General features: G+C 50.9%; 1 protein-coding gene across 1 annotated transcript in view; it reads left to right on the top strand.

Annotated features, from left to right (window-relative positions):
- The window catches only part of spef2 (sperm flagellar and cilia associated 2), an 85,302-nt gene extending 65,899 nt beyond the window's left edge, over positions 1–19,403 (top strand). Inside the window, exons 25-38 of the mRNA XM_082968764.1 lie at positions 1,510–1,673; positions 2,176–2,244; positions 2,491–2,620; positions 2,745–2,904; positions 3,329–3,454; positions 4,117–4,255; positions 4,407–4,636; positions 6,330–6,436; positions 14,363–14,545; positions 14,943–15,035; positions 15,342–15,512; positions 16,189–16,383; positions 17,046–17,168; positions 17,491–19,403. Of these exons, the coding sequence (XP_082824890.1) occupies positions 1,510–1,673; positions 2,176–2,244; positions 2,491–2,620; positions 2,745–2,904; positions 3,329–3,454; positions 4,117–4,255; positions 4,407–4,636; positions 6,330–6,436; positions 14,363–14,545; positions 14,943–15,035; positions 15,342–15,512; positions 16,189–16,383; positions 17,046–17,168; positions 17,491–17,556 (1,956 nt within the window). The 3' untranslated portion in view covers positions 17,557–19,403. The remainder of the gene's footprint in view (positions 1–1,509; positions 1,674–2,175; positions 2,245–2,490; positions 2,621–2,744; positions 2,905–3,328; positions 3,455–4,116; positions 4,256–4,406; positions 4,637–6,329; positions 6,437–14,362; positions 14,546–14,942; positions 15,036–15,341; positions 15,513–16,188; positions 16,384–17,045; positions 17,169–17,490) is intronic.
- Positions 19,404–19,682: the final 279 nt, after the last annotated feature.

Genomic DNA, 19,682 nt, shown 5'->3' with positions numbered 1-19,682 from the left:
AGCATGGAGGCGCTACCAGGAGACAGGCCAGTACATCAGGAGACGTGGAGGAGGCCGTAGGAGGGCAACAACCCAGCAGCAGGACCGCTACCTCCGCCTTTGTGCAAGGAGGAGCAGGAGAAGCACTTCCAGAGCCCTGCAAAATGACCTCCAGCAGGCCACAAATGTGCATGTGTCTGCTCAAACGGTCAGAAACAGACTCCATGAGGGTGGTATGAGGGCCCGACGTCCACAAGTGGGGGTTGTGCTTACAGCCCAACACCGTGCAGGACGTTTGGCATTTGCCAGAGAACACCAAGATTGGCAAATTCGCCACTGGCGCCCTGTGCTCTTCACAGATGAAAGCAGGTTCACACTGAGCACGTGACAGACGTGACAGAGTCTGGAGACGCCGTGGAGAATGTTCTGCTGCCTGCAACATCCTCCAGCATGACCGGTTTGGCGGTGGGTCAGTCATGGTGTGGGGTGGCATTTCTTTGGGGGGCTGCACAGCCCTCCATGTGCTCGCCAGAGGTAGCCTGACTGCCATTAGGTACCGAGATGAGATCCTCAGACCCCTTGTGAGACCATATGCTGGTGCGGTTGGCCCTGGGTTCCTCCTAATGCAAGACAATGCTAGACCTCATGTGGCTGGAGTGTGTCAGCAGTTCCTGCAAGAGGAAGGCATTGATGCTATGGACTGGCCCGCCCGTTCCCCAGACCTGAATCCAATTGAGCACATCTGGGACATCATGTCTCGCTCCATCCACCAACGCCACGTTGCACCAGACTGTCCAGGAGTTGGCGGATGCTTTAGTCCAGGTCTGGGAGGAGATCCCTCAGGAGACCATCCGCCACCTCATCAGGAGCATGCCCAGGCGTTGTAGGGAGGTCATACAGGCACGTGAAGGCCACACACACTACTGAGCCTCATTTTGACTTGTTTTAAGGACATTACATCAAAGTTGGATCAGCCTGTAGTGTGGTTTTCCACTTTAATTTTGAGTGTGACTCCAAATCCAGACCTCCATGGGTTGATAAATTGGATTTCCATTGATTTATTTTTGTGTGATTTTGTTGTCAGCACATTCAACTATGTAAATAAAAAAGTATTTAATAAGATTATTTCTTTCATTCAGATCTAGGATGTGTTGTTTAAGTGTTCCCTTTATTTTTTTGAGCAGTATATATATTTATCCACCATTTTATAGCTCAGTTAGTAGAGCATGGTGTTTGCAACGCATGGTGTTTGCAATGCCAGGGTTGTGGGTTTGATTCCCACGGGGGACCATGTATGAAATGTATGCATTCACTACTGTAAGTTGCTCTGGATAAGAGCGTCTGCTAAATGACTAAAATGTAAATATGTGTCTGGGAAACCACCCCTAATTTTTAAATCTGTCATGAGCGACTGTGCAATTGCTTACGCGCATTAGTGAAAACAGGAATGTTTCAGGTTTGGTTTCTATCTCCATTTCGAGGTTGGTTAGCTCCTTGGCTGAAATGCACACTGATGTTGTCCTCCTCCAGGTGGAAGTGGACCGATTCCAGGACTCTTTACGTCTCCTGCGGGATTACTACACAGGCATGTACAAACAGGTGCTGTCTGAGGCGGGGCCTGAATTCACCTGTATACCACTGCTAGACATCGTGGCGCTGGAGGAGCCAGGAACCCAGACAGACAAATCCAAGAGGCAAGCAGAAGGCTGCTGCTCTGGGGAAGGGATTCGTCCAGATTCATTCGAAATACATTGGGTGTATTCATTAGAAACCATACTGAAGCAAGGAGGGAGGGACCTATCTATATTTGTCCAATAATAAAACTCTTGTTTTGGTTGCAAAAACTTTTTTTCCATTGAAAAATGTTTGCTATGGTGTGCCCTAATGAATACACACCTGCTTTTCTTAGTTATTCTCCATTGATGTATTATAGAAACTGACCTAGCTAGCTGCTATCCTCTAGCCCAAATCCTGGTTTTCTGTCAGTTATTATCTGTTTATACAGAGCCTAATGAAGTGGCCTTTTGTGCAGTCAATCACATCATGGACCCATTTGAACTGGTATGCCAATGCCAGTCAGGGAGAGTCACAGCTATTTCAATAGTTAATACCTTTGCTTATTTAGGGGAATTCACAGTATAAGGTTTTTGTCAATTGTTCCTGTCGTCTCACCATCAAACACTCCTGTCCCTCCAGTTCTGAAAGAGTCACCAAGAGTGCTGGTAAAAGAGACTCTGAAGGAGATGAGAAGAAGAAAACCAAAGTGTAAGAGAAAGCCTGGCACTACCCAATTTACCTCTCACCGTGGTAAAATATAGACATGTTAAAGGGGTATTTCATACAAAAACAATATTGTTGAACTTTGTTCACATAAGTCCACTGTTAATGCAATCCCATTTTTGTTTGCATGTCAGCGGTCAGGTTTTCGAGATAAGGCACTTTCAGTACAGAGCAAAAACTTCCATTGATGATGTGTTTTGCATCATGTGATTGTGTTGTCTGTTATTGCAGTGTTCCACTGATTCCCCGGAGACCTCCCTCTACTGAAGTGGCCTCTATGAAACAGAAAGGCTTCCAGGACCCTGACGAGAAGCTGCTGCATGACATCTATCAGACTGCTCTGACAGCCATCAACAACATGGTGAAGAAATGTGTGTGTGTGTGGTGTGTGTGTGTGTGTGTGTGTGTGTGTGTGTGTGAGCGTGTGTGTGTGTGTGTGTGTGAGCGTATGTGTGTGTTTCTCATGGGTAGTTGTGTGTGTCCAGGTGTCAGTGGAGGCGGCGCAGCGCGAGGCAGAGGAGAATGAGGAGGCTCAGCAGCAGATGGATAGAGAACGGCTACAGAGAATGTCCCAAGCTTCCGCCTGCGCCGCCGCCGCAGCCAACTCTGGCAAGGACAAGAAGAAAGCTGGAACCAAGAAGAAAGGTTGGACTTATTCTACCCCAGTGGTATTCAATTCCAAGCCTGGAGGTCTGGAGTAATGCTGGTTTTCTGTTCAACCTGAAAAATAATTGTACCCAACTGGTGTCCCAGGTCTAAATCAGTCCTTTATTAGAGGGGAACAATGAAAATCAGCAGCTTCAAGGTCCAGATTTGGATTTGCCCCGTACTCAATCTCACTCCACAATCGTCTCCTCTCACCATTCACAAGAAATGTCCCTCTTTAAATTGAGTACATGATTTAAAGTCAACAGTTAGGAAAATATCACATACTGTCACAAGTTACTATGATCAGCATTGTTTGTTTGATGGGACTGGGATCCCTGCACATCAGTATGTGTCAAGCGTATTTATTTTTGTGTCAACAGGCCTTATTTTGAAGTGTAAACTGGATGACTTCCTTTTTTAGGCCCCCCCTCCCCTGCTCAGGAGCCCAGCCCACCCCCTGCCCCAGAGGAAGATTCAGAGGAGGTCTGCAAGAGGGTCATACGGAACAAAATCAGACAAGAGTATGCTGCAGCCCTCGACCATGAAGGTACCTAACTACAGCATTGGCTGAGCCCAAATGCCACTCTATTCCCTACATAGTGCACTACTGTTGACCAGGGCCTTGCTATAACCTACATAGTGCACTACATTTGACCAGAGTCCTTTGGGCCCTTATCACATTAGTGCCCTATATAGGTAATAGGGTGCCTTTTGGGACGCAGCTTTCCCCAGCTGAGACAACCATGCATACCCCACAAGACATGCCACCAGAGGTCTCTTCACAGTCCCCAAGTCCAGAACAGACTATGGGAGGTGCACTGTACTACATAGAGCCATGACTACATGGAACTCTATTCCACATCAGGTAACTGATGCAAGCAGTAGAATCAGATTAAAAAAAAAACAGGTAAAAATACACCATATGGACCAGCGGGGACTGTGAAGCAACACAAACATAGGCACAGACACATGAATACACACACATGATAACATACGCACTATACACACACGTACACATGGATTTTGTGTTGTAGATATGTGGTAGTGAAGTATGGGCCTGAGGGCACACACTTAGTGTGTTGTGAATTCTGTAATGAATGTATTGTAATGTTTTTAAAATTGTATAACTGAAGAGTAGCTGGCAGCAGCTAATGGTGATCCATAACAAATACAAATGCTTTTACTTGCCCCTCCACCCCACCCTCCCAGACAGTGCAGTGAAGGTGCGTATGGAACTGGTCAAGGCATGTGCTCTGTGCATGGTGAGGGTTCTGCACAGACAGGCAGAGCAGGCCTTCAGGACCATGGAGGAGTGGCTGGGAGCCCGCTTCCTGTCTGAGATGAACAGGTATACTCCGGCGATGAAGTTCCCCCTAGGTACAGGTCTAGGATCAGCTTCCCCTCCCCAATCCTAGCCTTAACCATTAGTGGGGAAAATGCTAAACTGCCCCAAGATCAGCATCTAGGGTCAACTTCACCCTACTTCTCTGTCCCCCCAGCATTGACCAGCTGGCTGAGGTGGTGCGTCACCACATCGAGTCGGCCGCCAAGCTCCAGAGTGAGCTGATGCTAGTATGCACCGACTTCTTCCTGAACGGGGACATGCGGGTTGTTGTCAGCCCCCCTCCCCCTCCCCGCCCCGCCCCTTTGGAGCTCCCCACAGACAGCACTCTCACCATCCTGCAGTTGGAGGCCTTCTACCGCCAGCTATGCAAGGTGGCGCCCACAGGTCTGTAACAATAATATATGTACACAGTATTACCCAAGTATATGTACTAATCTATGTAATTATCAGTGGTGGAACAAGTACTCAATTGTCATACTTGAGTAAAAGTAAAGATACCTTAATAGAAAATGACTCAAGTAAAAGTAAAAGTCACCAAGTAAAATACGACTTGAGTAAAAGTCTAAAAGTCTTTGGTTTTAAAAATACTTAAGTATTAAAAGTAAATGGAATTGCTAAAATGTACTTAAGAATCAAAAGTAAAAGTATAAATCATAAATTCCTTATATTAAGCAAACCATTAGGGATGACCAGGGATGTTTTCTTGATAAGTGTGTGAATTGGACAATTTTCCTGTCAAAATATAACGAGTACTTTTGGGTGTCAGGGAAAATGTATGGAGCAAAAAGTACATTTATTTCATTTTGGCATGTAGTGAAATAAAAGTAAAAGTTGCCAAAAATATAAATAGTAAAGTACAGATACCAACAAAAAATTCTTAAGTAGTACTGTAAAGTATTTTTACTTAAGTACTTTACACCACTGGTAATTATATATTTATAGTATCATTAAATAGTACCCTCAAAACACTAGTCTCAACGTCAACAGTGAAGAGGCGAATCCGGGATGCTGGCCTTCTAGGCAGAGTTCCTCTGTCCAGTGTCTGTGTTCTTTTGCCCATCTTAATATTTTATTTTTATTGGCCAGTCTGAGATATGGCTTTTTCTTTGCAACTCTGCCTAGAAGGCCAGCTTCAGAGTCGCCTCTTCACTGTTGACGTTGAGACTGGTGTTTTGCGGGTACTATTTAATGAAGCTGCCAGTTGAGGACTTGCGAGGCGCCTGTTTCTCAAACTAGATTCTAATGTACTTGTCCTCTTGCTCAGTTGTGCACCGGGGCCTCCCACTCCTCTTTCTATTCTGGTTAGAGACAGTTTGCGCTGTTCTGGGAAGGGAGTAGTACACAGCGTTGTATGAGATCTTCAGTTTCTTGGCAATTTTTCACATGGAATAGCCTTCATTTCTCAGAACAAGAATAGACTGAGTCTCAGAAGAAAGGTCTTTGTTTCTGGCCATTTTGAGCCTGTAACCGAACCCACAAAGGCTGATGCTTCAGATACTCAACTAGTCTAAAGAAGGCCAGTTTTGTTGCTTCTTTAATCAAGACAACAGTTTTCAGCTGTGCTAACATAATTGCAAAAGGGTTTTCTAATGCTCAATTAGTCTTTTAAAATGATAAACTTGGATTAGCTAACACAACGTGCCATTGGAACACAGGAGCGCTGATAATGGGCCTCTGTACACCTATGTTGATATTCCATTAATCTGCCGTTTCCAGCAACAAAAGTCATTTACAACATTAACAATGTCTACACTGTATTTCTGATACATTTTATGTTATTTAAAAATTAGCTTTTCTTTCAAAAACAAGGACATTTCTCAGTGACCCCAAACTTTTGAATGGTAATGTACGTGGGTCATTGGATTCCCCTGATTGGGTGAATCTCAATTGTATTTCTTTGATTCCTCATGTCCTTTTTTTTCGCTTCCTTCTCAAAACGCATTGGAGGAGAAGATCCGAGGTTCCTCCCCTCTGACCACCTCCAATGCATTTTGATAAGGAAGTGAGGAGAAAGGATGCGAGGAATCAAGGATTTATCAATTGATATGCTTGAGATTCACCCTGCGTGTCCCGTCAGGTGTGCAGTGCAGTACTGACTTCTGGGAGATCCTGCAGGAGCTCACCTCTCTGAACATGGGGACCAACGCTCTGCCAGACCCCTGGATGCACATCTCAGAGTCTCAGGTACACTCACTGACTGACTGGCTGGCCGACTCACTGACTGACTGACTGGCCGACTCACTGACTCACTGGCTGACTGACTCACTTACTCACTGGCTGACTGACTGACCCACTGGCTGTCTGGTTGGCTGACTGACTGACTCACTGACTGACTGACTCACTGACTGACTGACTCACTGACTGACTGGCCCACTGACTGACTGGCCCACTGACTGACTGGCCGACTCACTGACTGGCCGACTCACTGACTGGCCGACTCACTGACTGGCCGACTCACTGACTGGCCGACTCACTGACTGGCCGACTCACTGACTGGCCGACTCACTCACTGGCCGACTCACTGGCTGACTCACTGACTGACTGACTGACCGACCCACCCGCTGGCTGGCTGACTGACTGACTGGCTGACTGACCCACTGACTGGCTGGCTGGCTGACTGACTGACTGGCTGACTCACTCAATGGCTGACTCACTCACTGACCCGCTGACTGACTCACTGGCTGGCTGACTGACCCAGTGGCTGGCTAGCTGACTGGCTGACTCACTCACTGACTGGCTGACTCACTCACTGACTGGCTGACTCACTCACTGACTGGCTGACTCACTCACTGACTGGCTGACTCACTCACTGACTGGCTGACTCACTCACTGACTGGTTGACTCACTCACTGACTGGCTGACTGACCAACTCACTGACTGACCAACTCACTGACTGACCCGTTGGCTGACTGACCCGTTGGCTGACTGACCCACTGGCTGACTGACTGACTGACCCACTGACTGACCCGCTGGCTGACTGTCCCGCTGGCTGACTGTCCCGCTGGCTGACTGTCCCGCTGGCTGACTGTCCCGCTGGCTGACTGACCCACTGACTGACCCGCTGACTGACTGACCCATTGGCTGACTGACTGACCCATTGGCTGACTGACTGACCCATTGGCTGACTGACTCACTGGCTGACTGACTGACTGACTGACTGGCTGACTGTCCCGCTGGCTGACTGTCCCGCTGGCTGACTGTCCCACTGGCTGACTGTCCCGCTGGCTGACTGTCCCACTGGCTGACTGTCCCACTGGCTGACTGTCCCACTGGCTGACTGTCCCACTGGCTGACTGTCCCACTGGCTGACTGACCCACTGGCTGACTGACCCACTGGCTGACACACTGACTGGCTGACTCACTCACTCACTGACCCGCTGACTGACTGGCTGACTGACTGGCTGACTGACTGGCTGGCTGGCTGACTGACCCAGTGGCTGGCTGGCTGACTCACTCACTGACTGGCTGACTCACTCACTGACTGGCTGACTCACTCAGACTGGCTGACTCACTGACTGGCTGACTCACTGACTGGCTGACTCACTGATTGGCTGACTCACCCACCCACTGATTGGCTGACTCACCCACCCACTGGCTGGCTGACTGACTGACCCGCTGGCTGGCTGACTGACTGACCCACTGACTGACTGGCTGACTGACCCGCTGGCTGACTGTCTGACCCACTGACTCACTGAATGACTCACTGGCTGACTGACTGACTGACCCGCTGGCTGACTGACCCACTGACTGACTGACTGGCTGACTCACTGACTGACTGGCTGACTCACTAACTGACTGACTGACTCACTGGCTGGCTCACTCACTGACCCACTGACTGACTGGCTGACTGACTCACTGACTGGCTGACTGACTCACTGACTGGCTGACTGACTGACCAACTGACTGACTGACCAACTCACTGACTGACCCGCTGGCTGACTGACCCACTGGTTGGCTGACTGACCCACTGGTTGGCTGACTGACCCACTGGTTGACTGACCCACTGACTGACTGACCCACTGACTGACTGACCCACTGGCTGACTGTCCCACTGGCTGACTGTCCCACTGGCTGACTGTCCCACTGGCTGACTGTCCCACTGGCTGACTGACCCGCTGGCTGGCTGACTGACTGACCCGCTGGCTGGCTGACTGACTGACCCGCTGGCTGACTGACCCGCTGGCTGACTGACCCACCCACTGGCTGACTGACTGACTGACTGACCCACTGGCTGACTGACCCGCTGGCTGGCTGACTGACTGACCCGCTGGCTGGCTGACTGACTGACCCGCTGGCTGACTGACCTGATGGCTGACTGACCCACCCACTGGCTGACTGACTGACCCGCTGACTGACTGACCCATTGGCTGACTGGCTGACACACTGACTGACTGGCTGACTCACTGTCCCGCTGGCTGACTGTCCCGCTGGCTGACTGTCCCACTGGCTGACTGTCCCACTGGCTGGCTGACCGACTGACTGACCTGCTGGCTGACCGACTGACCCACTGGCTGGCTGACTGACCCGCTGGCTGACTGACCCGCTGGCTGACCCGCTGACTGACCGACCCGCTGACTGACCCATTGGCTGACTAACTCACTGACTGACTGACTGACTTACTGACTGACTCACAACATGGCTACTAGGGTGTCATCACGGCCACAAACAGTCATGTTTTCATGAACAGACATCACTGACCCACTGACTGACTGGCTGGCTGACTCACTGACCCACTGGCTGGCTGACTGACTGACCCACTGACTCACTGACCCACTGGCTGGCTGGCTGGCTGACTGACTGACTAACTGACTGGCTGACTCACTAACTGACTGGCTGACTCACTAACTGACTGGCTGACTCACTGACTGACTGGCTGACTGGCTGACCGACCCATTGGCTGACTGGCTGACTGACTGGCTGACTAACTCACTGGCTGACTGACCCACTGGCAGACTGACTCACTGACTCACTGGCTGACTGACCCACTGGCTGACTGACCCATTGGCTGACTTACTGACTGACCCATGGGCTGGCTGGCTGACTGACTGACCCATTGGCTGACTTACTTACTGACTGACTGAATGGCTGACTGACCCATTGGCTGGCTGACTGACTGACTGACTGGCTGACTGACTCACTGACTGGCTGACCCGCTGGCTGACTGACCCACTGGTTGGCTGACTGACCCACTGGTTGGCTGACTGACCCACTGGTTGGCTGACTGACCCACTGACTGACTGACCCACTGACTGACTGACTGACTGACCCACTGACTGACTGACTGACCCGCTGGCTGACTGTCCCACTGGCTGACTGTCCCACTGGCTGACTGTCCCACTGGCTGACTGTCCCACTGGCTGACTGTCCCACTGGCTGACTGACCCGCTGGCTGGCTGACTGACTGACCCGCTGGCTGGCTGACTGACTGACCCGCTGGCTGGCTGACTGACTGACCCGCTGGCTGACTGACCCACCCACTGGCTGACTGACTGACTGACTGACTGACCCGCTGACTGACTGACCCATTGGCTGACTGGCTGACACACTGACTGACTGGCTGACCCACTGTCCCGCTGGCTGACTGTCCCGCTGGCTGACTGTCCCGCTGGCTGACTGTCCCACTGGCTGGCTGACCGACTGACTGACCTGCTGGCTGACCGACTGACCCACTGGCTGGTTGACTGACCCGCTGGCTGACTGACCCGCTGGCTGACCCGCTGACTGACCGACCCGCTGACTGACCCATTGGCTGACTAACTCACTGACTGACTGACTGACTTACTGACTGACTCACAACATGGCTACTAGGGTGTCATCACGGCCACAAACAGTCATGTTTTCATGAACAGACATCACTGACCCACTGACTGACTGGCTGGCTGACTGACTGACCCACTGGCTGACTGACCCGCTGGCTGGCTGACTGACTGACCCGCTGGCTGGCTGACTGACTGACCCGCTGGCTGACTGACCTGATGGCTGACTGACCCACCCACTGGCTGACTGACTGACCCGCTGACTGACTGACCCATTGGCTGACTGGCTGACACACTGACTGACTGGCTGACTCACTGTCCCGCTGGCTGACTGTCCCGCTGGCTGACTGTCCCGCTGGCTGACTGTCCCGCTGGCTGACTGTCCCGCTGGCTGACTGTCCCACTGGCTGACTGTCCCACTGGCTGGCTGACCGACTGACTGACCGGCTGACTGACCCGCTGGCTGACCCGCTGACTGACCGACCCGCTGACTGACCCATTGGCTGACTAACTCACTGACTGACTGACTGACTTACTGACTGACTCACAACATGGCTACTAGGGTGTCATCACGGCCACAAACAGTCATGTTTTCATGAACAGACATCACTGACCCACTGACTGACTGGCTGGCTGACTGACTGACCCACTGGCTGGCTGGCTGACTGACTGACTGGCTGGCTGACTCACTGACCCACTGGCTGGCTGACTGACTGACCCACTGACTCACTGACCCACTGGCTGGCTGGCTGGCTGACTGACTGACTAACTGACTGGCTGACTCACTAACTGACTGGCTGACTCACTAACTGACTGGCTGACTCACTGACTGACTGGCTGACTGGCTGACCGACCCATTGGCTGACTGGCTGACTGACTGGCTGACTAACTCACTGGCTGACTGACCCACTGGCAGACTGACTCACTGACTCACTGGCTGACTGACCCACTGGCTGACTGACCCATTGGCTGACTTACTGACTGACCCATGGGCTGGCTGGCTGACTGACTGACCCATTGGCTGACTTACTTACTGACTGACTGAATGGCTGACTGACCCATTGGCTGGCTGACTGACTGACTGACTGGCTGACTGACTCACTGACTGGCTGACCCGCTGGCTGACTGACCCACTGGTTGGCTGACTGACCCACTGGTTGGCTGACTGACCCACTGGTTGGCTGACTGACCCACTGGTTGGCTGACTGACCCACTGGTTGGCTGACTGACCCACTGGCTGACTGACCCACTGACTGACTGACCCACTGACTGACTGACTGACCCGCTGGCTGACTGTCCCACTGGCTGACTGTCCCACTGGCTGACTGACCCACTGGCTGACTGACCCGCTGGCTGGGCTGACTGACTGACCCGCTGGCTGGCTGACTGACTGACCCGCTGGCTGACTGACCCACCCACTGGCTGACTGACTGACTGACTGACTGACCCGCTGACTGACTGACCCATTGGCTGACTGGCTGACACACTGACTGACTGGCTGACCCACTGTCCCGCTGGCTGACTGTCCCGCTGGCTGACTGTCCCGCTGGCTGACTGTCCCACTGGCTGGCTGACCGACTGACTGACCTGCTGGCTGACCGACTGACCCACTGGCTGGTTGACTGACCCGCTGGCTGACTGACCCGCTGGCTGACCCGCTGACTGACCGACCCGCTGACTGACCCATTGGCTGACTAACTCACTGACTGACTGACTGACTTACTGACTGACTCACAACATGGCTACTAGGGTGTCATCACGGCCACAAACAGTCATGTTTTCATGAACAGACATCACTGACCCACTGACTGACTGGCTGGCTGACTGACTGACCCACTGGCTGGCTGGCTGGCTGACTGACTGACAGACTGGCTGGCTGACTCACTGACCCACTGGCTGGCTGACTGACTGACCCACTGACTCACTGACCCACTGGCTGGCTGGCTGGCTGACTGACTGGCTGACTGGCAGCCCGACCCATTGGCTGACTGGCTGACTCACTGACTGACTGACTGACCCACTGACTCACTGACCCGCTGGCTGGCTGGCTGGCTGATTGACTGGCTGACTGGCTGACCGACCCATTGGCTGGCTGACTGACCCACTGGCTGACTGACTCACTTACTCACTGGCTGACTGACTGACCCGCTGGCTGGCTGACTGACTGACCCGCTGACTGACTGACCCGCTGGCTGACTGACCCGCTGGCTGACTGACCCACTGGCTGACTGACCCACTGGCTGGCTGACTGACTGACTCGCTGACTGACTGACCCATTGGCTGACTGGCTGACACACTGACTGACTGACTGACCCATTGGCTGACTGGCTGACACACTGACTGACTAGCTGACTCACTGACTGACTGGCTGACTGTCCCACTGGCTGACTGTCCCACTGGCTGACTGACCCACTGGCTGGCTGACCGACTGACTGACCCGCTGGCTGACCGACTGACTGACCCACTGGCTGGCTGACTGACCCACTGGCTGACTGACCCGCTGGCTGACTGACCCGCTGGCTGACTGACTGACCCGCTGGCTGACTGACTGACCCGCTGACTGACTGACTGACCCGCTGACTGACTGACTGACCCGCTGGCTGACTGACTGACCCGCTGACTGACTGACTGACCCGCTGGCTGACTGACTGACCCGCTGACTGACTGACTGACCCGCTGACTGACTGACCCGCTGACTGACCCATTGGCTGACTAACTAACTGACTGACTGACTGACTTACTGACTGACTCACAACATGGCTACTAGGGTGTCATCACGGCCACAAACAGTCATGTTTTCATGAACAGACATCACTGACCCACTGACTGACTGGCTGGCTGACTGACTGACCCACTGGCTGGCTGGCTGGCTGACTGACTGACTGACTGGCTGGCTGACTCACTGACCCACTGGCTGGCTGACTGACTGACCCACTGACTCACTGACCCACTGGCTGGCTGGCTGACTGACTGACTGGCTGACTGGCTGACCGACCCATTGGCTGACTGGCTGACTCACTGACTGACTGACTGACCCACTGACTCACTGACCCGCTGGCTGGCTGGCTGGCTGACTGACTGGCTGACTGGCTGACCGACCCATTGGCTGGCTGACTGACCCACTGGCTGACTGACTCACTGGCTGACTGACTGACCCGCTGGCTGGCTGACTGACTGACCCGCTGACTGACTGACCCGCTGGCTGACTGACCCGCTGGCTGACTGACCCACTGGCTGACTGACCCACTGGCTGGCTGACTGACTGACTCGCTGACTGACTGACCCATTGGCTGACTGGCTGACACACTGACTGACTGACTGACCCATTGGCTGACTGGCTGACTCACTGACTGACTAGCTGACTCACTGACTGACTGGCTGACTGTCCCACTGGCTGACTGTCCCACTGGCTGACTGTCCCACTGGCTGACTGTCCCACTGGCTGACTGTCCCACTGGCTGACTGACCCACTGGCTGGCTGACCGACTGACTGACCCGCTGGCTGACCGACTGACTGACCCACTGGCTGGCTGACTGACCCACTGGCTGACTGACCCGCTGGCTGACTGACCCGCTGGCTGACTGACCCGCTGGCTGACTGACTGACCGGCTGACTGACTGACTGACCCGCTGGCTGACTGACTGACTGACCCGCTGACTGACTGACTGACCCGCTGACTGACTGACCCGCTGACTGACCCATTGGCTGACTAACTAACTGACTGACTGACTGACTTACTGACTGACTCACAACATGGCTACTAGGGTGTCATCACGGCCACAAACAGTCATGTTTTCATGAACAGACATCACTGACCCACTGACTGACTGGCTGGCTGGCTGACTGACCCACTGGCTGGCTGGCTGACTGACTGACTGGCTGGCTGACTCACTGACCCACTGGCTGGCTGACTGACTGACCCACTGACTCACTGACCCACTGGCTGGCTGACTGACTGACTGACTAACTGACTGGCTGACTCACTAACTGACTGGCTGACTCACTAACTGACTGGCTGACTCACTAACTGACTGGCTGACTCACTGACTGACTGGCTGACTGGCTGACCGACCCATTGGCTGACTGGCTGACTGACTGGCTGACTAACTCACTGGCTGACTGACCCACTGGCAGACTGACTCATTGGCTGACTTACTGACTGACCCATGGGCTGGCTGGCTGACTGACTGACCCATTGGCTGACTTACTTACTGACTGACTGAATGGCTGACTGACCCATTGGCTGGCTGACTGACTGACTCACAACATGGCTACTAGGGTGTCATCACGGCCACAAACAGTCATGTTCTCATGAACAGACATGGAGTTTGTGTGAAATGTGTGTGTGTGCAGCTGGTGGAGCTGGTGTCGATGCTAACCCAGAACACAGAGATGCTGGACTGGCGTCAGTTCCTTCTGAGTGCCGCCCTCCCCTGGCCCACCCCCACTCTGCCTCAGCTGCTGCAAGTGTTGGCCCGTTTCAAGATGGCGGACGCTGGGGCCACAGGGTCTTTGACTGAGGAGCAGTACTTAAAGGTACCTTCCTACGCTATGGGGTGAAGTTTCCCCTAGGTACAGATCTAGGTTTAGCTTCCCCTCCCCCAATCCTAACCTTAATCATCAGTGGGGGAAATTATAAACTGACCCATGATCAGCATCAAAGGGAAACTTCACCATATACTACCTACAGTACACTGCCAGCTCTTCAACAAACTCTACTATCACCATCACGTTTTCCATTACACACAATGATATTAGCACTTTTGAAACATATGGTGCTCAAATCTTTGTCTTGGTTAGCATCAAATGATGGCTGCCAAAATCCATGAATTACATCATTACAGGTGGTAGGCGAAGACTTGACATTGTCGCTCATACTGTGATACCTGGTCGATATGTATGAATGAATCATATTTTCTTGCTTCATTATTAGGTTGAGTTGTGGTTCCCCAGTGAGCGGACACTGTCCATTCCCGAAGACCTGTCTGAGCCACTTCCTTACGATCGCTTGGCTAATCTACGGAAGGTACACATAGCAACAACATCCAGACCTGGGTTCAAATGCTATTAGAAATCTTTTAAATACTTTTAGTGCTTAGTTAAGCCGCCTGCCTGGAGTGTCAGATGGGCAGGGTTTGCAGTTTTGTGACTACTCTATTATTTCCATTGTGCCAGGCAAGCTCAATCAAGCCCAAATAAGGTATTTGAAATGATTTTAAATAGTATTTGAACCCAGGTCTCACAACAACCAACTGCTTGAATTTATAAATGGAATAATACAAATCATCACACAATGTTGCATTGATAACTCATCTGCAAATATTTCTTGCAGTTTTTCTTTCTGCTTTTCTCCGACCCCAATTGCTCGCCAGCTCGTGTCGACTACGTGACCATGCTGCTGTACTTCGCCGCCCACCCTGACCCTATGCAGGGCTTTGTCCGAGCTCTCAGTGTCGTCATGGGACAGCCACTTCGACACCACTCTAGCAGTAGACTTCTCAAGGTTGGCTACGTCACTCTGCATCCAAGGCTGCATGTGAAGCGGCATCCTATTCCCCTATATAGTGTCTCGGCTCTAGTCAAAAGGAGTGTACTATATAGTGTCCCAGCTCTAGTCAAAAGGAGTGTACTATATAGTGTCCCAGCTCTAGTCAAAAGGAGTGTACTATATAGTGTCCCAGCTCTAGTCAAAAGGAGTGTACTATATAGTGTCCCAGCTCTAGTCAAAAGGAGTGTACTATATAGTGTCCCAGCTCTAGTCAAAAGGAGTGTACTATATAGGGGAATATGGTACCGTTTTGTCTAAACTACACCTCATAGTCCCTATTAGATGAATCATGTGCATATGTTTCAAGTCCAGTGTCATCAACATACTGTATGGTATGTTGATAACTAAGTAGCAGTAGTAGTGGTGGTAGTAGTAGTAATAGTAATAGCAGTAGTAATAGCAGTAGTAGTAGTAGTATCAGTAGTAGCAGTATCAGTAGTAGCAGTATCAGTAGTAGCAGCAGCAATAGCAGTAGTAGTAGCAGCAGTAGTAGTTGTAGTATCAGTAGTTGCAGTAGTAGTAGTAGTTGTAGCAGTAGTACCATTAGTAGTAGTAGCTTGGCCTTGGTGGGATAGCTCAGAGCATATACTCATTTCTATCCATTGTTTGATGACTAACTGTGAATTTGTAGTCGGTGCCTTACATGGAGGAGGGGCTGAGTGAGTCGACCGAGCTAGAGGAGGAGGTGGAGACTCAGGGGGGGCCAAGAGGGGAGGAGGGGGTGTCCATCCCTGCCCTCCTCAGAGCTATCTGTCACGGGGGAGCCTGGGGGGCATGCCACAACCGCTTCCATCCCAACTGGAAGAGTCCTGATGAATATAAAGAGGTACAGGACAGGAGTTTCACTCTCTTCTGTAAGAGATATATATATATAAAAACCTGGTCCCAGATCTGTTTGTGCTGTCATGACAACTCCCTGTCATGACAGTGAGTGACAAGGAGTTAGCAGAAACAGATCTGGGACCAGGCTAAGAGACATATGAAACACTACTTCCCACTTAATCATATTGCTTATGTTGCTGTTTTTTGCCATATGATGATGCCACTCTTATCCACTCCTACCTAACACTTTACAGTGATCGGTAGCATTTTGGAAATGCATTTGTAAAAATAAAAAATAACCTAATTTTCATTTACTGGGATGAACTGAACTATCTGGTTAATTGATGAACGATTTCAACAATCAATCAATCAAATGTATTTATAAAGACCTTTTTTACATCAGCCGATGTCACCAAGTGCTGTACAGAAACCCAGCCTAAAACCCCAAACAGCAAGCAATGCAGATGTAGATGTAGAAGCACGGTGGCTAGGAAAAACTCCCTAGAAAGGCCGGAACCTAGGAAGAAACCTAGAGAGGAACCAGGCTCTGAGGGGTGGCCAGTCCTCTTCTGGCTGTGTCGGGACATCAATCTGTCTTTTGAACGAAAATGTGTACATGTTGTTTTGGAGCTGCTTGTTAAGTCTAGGATTGTTCTTTACCCACAGGACTTTGTGAAGGTCTACAGAGAACTGGGGTACAAGGTTGAGGACAAGATTCCATTCTCCATCCTATCCCAGCATCCGGTCATACAAGATCTGATCGAGGGCTCCTCTCAATACCAACTCATTGTTAGTATGGACCAATAGAAAACTTCACTCAAAATATAAACACACTGTATAGTATTCACAATACGATACCTAGGTTCAAATAGTATTGGCTTTCTTTCACATACTTTGAATGTTTGTTTGAGTCTGCCGAATGGGTGGGATCTGTGTGCTTTTGGGACTGTTTCATTGGTCCCCAAGATTGATCAAGCACTGCTCAAATATTTGAAAGAAAACTATACTATTTGAATCCAGGTCCAAGCCCATAAAGAAAGACAATCCCTCTTCACGTTCTTATTAAACAGTGATCAAGCTAACCTCTCCATGCTCTCCCTCTCATTCCCAGGATATTCACCGAGCTCTGCAGGTCCAACAGAGCGAAGGGGAGCCTCTGTCTTTGATGGTGTCTTAAGATAAATATACCTCATTTATCACGCAGTTAACTCTCACAAGCTAACCTGAGATTCCCATCCACTTAGAAATGCAGTTGACTTAAAATAATTCAGCAAATTATACAGTGCATTATAAAGTAAAATAATTTGAATTAATTATTTCAAAATGTTAACCTTCAGTTTATGAATTACATGCCTCTTTCATTGTCAACAAACTATTCAGCTGTCAACTATTAGATTTAAATATGTGGCTAAACCTAACCCTAGCAGCCTAAGTTAACCCTAAACCTAACCCTAGCAGTCTAAGTTAACCCTAACCCTAGCAGTCTAAGTTAACCCTAAACCTAACCCTAGCAGTCTAAGTTAACCCTAAACCTAACCTTAGCAGTCTAAGTTAACCCTAACCCTAGCAGTCTAAGTTAACCCTAACCCTAGCAGTCTAAGTTAACCCTAACCCTAACCCTAGCAGTCTAAGTTAACCCTAACCCTAGCAGCCTAAGTTAACCCTAACCCTAACCCTAGCAGTCTAAGTTAACCCTAACCCTAACCCTAGCAGTCTAAGTTAACCCTAACCCTAACCCTAGCAGTCTAAGTTAACCCTAACCCTAGCAGCCTAAGTTAACCCTAACCCTAGCAGTCTAAGTTAACCCTAACCCTAGCAGCCTAAGTTAACCCTAAACCTAACCGTAACTTTAGCAAGCTATTGCTTATCAACAGTGTTGCAACAGTTTAAGCATCTACAGATCATCTATTGGGGACTGTCCAAATCAAGTGTGGCCCAATTGGCTAACCATGGAACTGATTTGAACCTGGATGTGGGATGGAGTGATAGAGGGAGGGGAGGAGGGAGGGAAGGACGCAGTAGGGGAGGAAAAGGTGGTGAGGACCGTTAGTCATGTTTCCTGCCTGCCCGACATAACTTTCCCAAATGGCACCCTATTCCCTATATAGTGCACTACTTTAGACCCCAATTTCTCCTCATCCCTCCAACCCCCAAGAGACAAAAGCAACACTCCCCATCCTTTAGATCAGTGTGGTCACTGCCCCTCCCCATCCTCTAGCCCCTCCCCATCCTTTAGATCAGCATGGTCAATGCCCCTCCCCATCCTCTAGCCCCTCCCCATTTTTTAGATCAGTGTGGTCACTGCCCCTCCCCATCCTCTAGCCCCTCCCCATCCTTTAGATCAGCATGGTCAATGCCCCTCCCCATCCTCTAGCCCCTCCCCATTTTTTAGATCAGTGTGGTCACTGCCCCTCCCCATTCTCTAGCCCCTCCCCATCCTTTAGATCAGCATGGTCAATGCCCCTCCTCATCCTCTAGCCCCTCCCCATTTTTTAGATCAGCATGGTCACTGCCCCTCCCCATCCTCTAGCACCTCCCCATCCTTTAGATCAGCATGGTCACTGCCCCTCCCCATCCTCTAGCACCTCCCCATCCTTTAGTGCAGCGTAGTCACTGCCCCTCCCCATCCTCTAGCACCTCCCCATCCTTAAGATCAGTGTGGTCACTGCCCCTCCCCATTCTGTAGCCCCTCCCCATCCTTGAGATCAGTGTGGTCACTGCCCCTCCCCATTTTCTAGCCCCTCCCCATCCTTGAGATCAGTGTGGTCACTGCCCCTCCCCATTCTCTAGCCCCTCCCCATCTTTTAGATCAGTGTAGTCACTGCCCGGCCTCAGTCCCCTTAAGAACCAGAGTGGGACTTGACCCGTCCCCACCTACTTTGAAGAATCTCAAATATGAAATATATTTTGTTTAACACTTCGTTGGTTACTACATGATTCTATATGTGTTATTTCATAGCTTTGATGTCTTCTAGTATTCTACAATGCAGAAAATAGTAAAAATAAAGAAAAACCCTTGAATGAGTAGGTGTCGCCAAACTTTTGACTGGTACTGTAGATTAGGGGAAATAAGCGATTAGAGAGGGCTGTCAGGCAGATGAAGGTGCCAGTGCTTCTCTTCTCAGACAGGCCCGTCTCGCACGCAAACATGGCGAAGAAGGGAACAGACTGTACAGAGCGTGGCCGGTCGGGATCGGCTGAAGTCATTGAAGTTTGTTATGGATTTTATTAGAGAATACAGAATGGGTTTCTCTGGGTCAGTTCCCATGAAACATGGGTAATCCCTGCCCTGCCTCAGGGCTA

This window comes from Salmo salar, chromosome 24 (genome assembly GCF_965601325.2).
Source record: "Salmo salar chromosome 24, fSalSal1, whole genome shotgun sequence".
NCBI classification, from domain to species: Eukaryota; Metazoa; Chordata; class Actinopteri; order Salmoniformes; family Salmonidae; genus Salmo; species Salmo salar.
The sequence above is the reverse complement of the archived record's forward strand: the minus strand, read 5'-3'. Positions and strand labels throughout refer to the sequence as shown.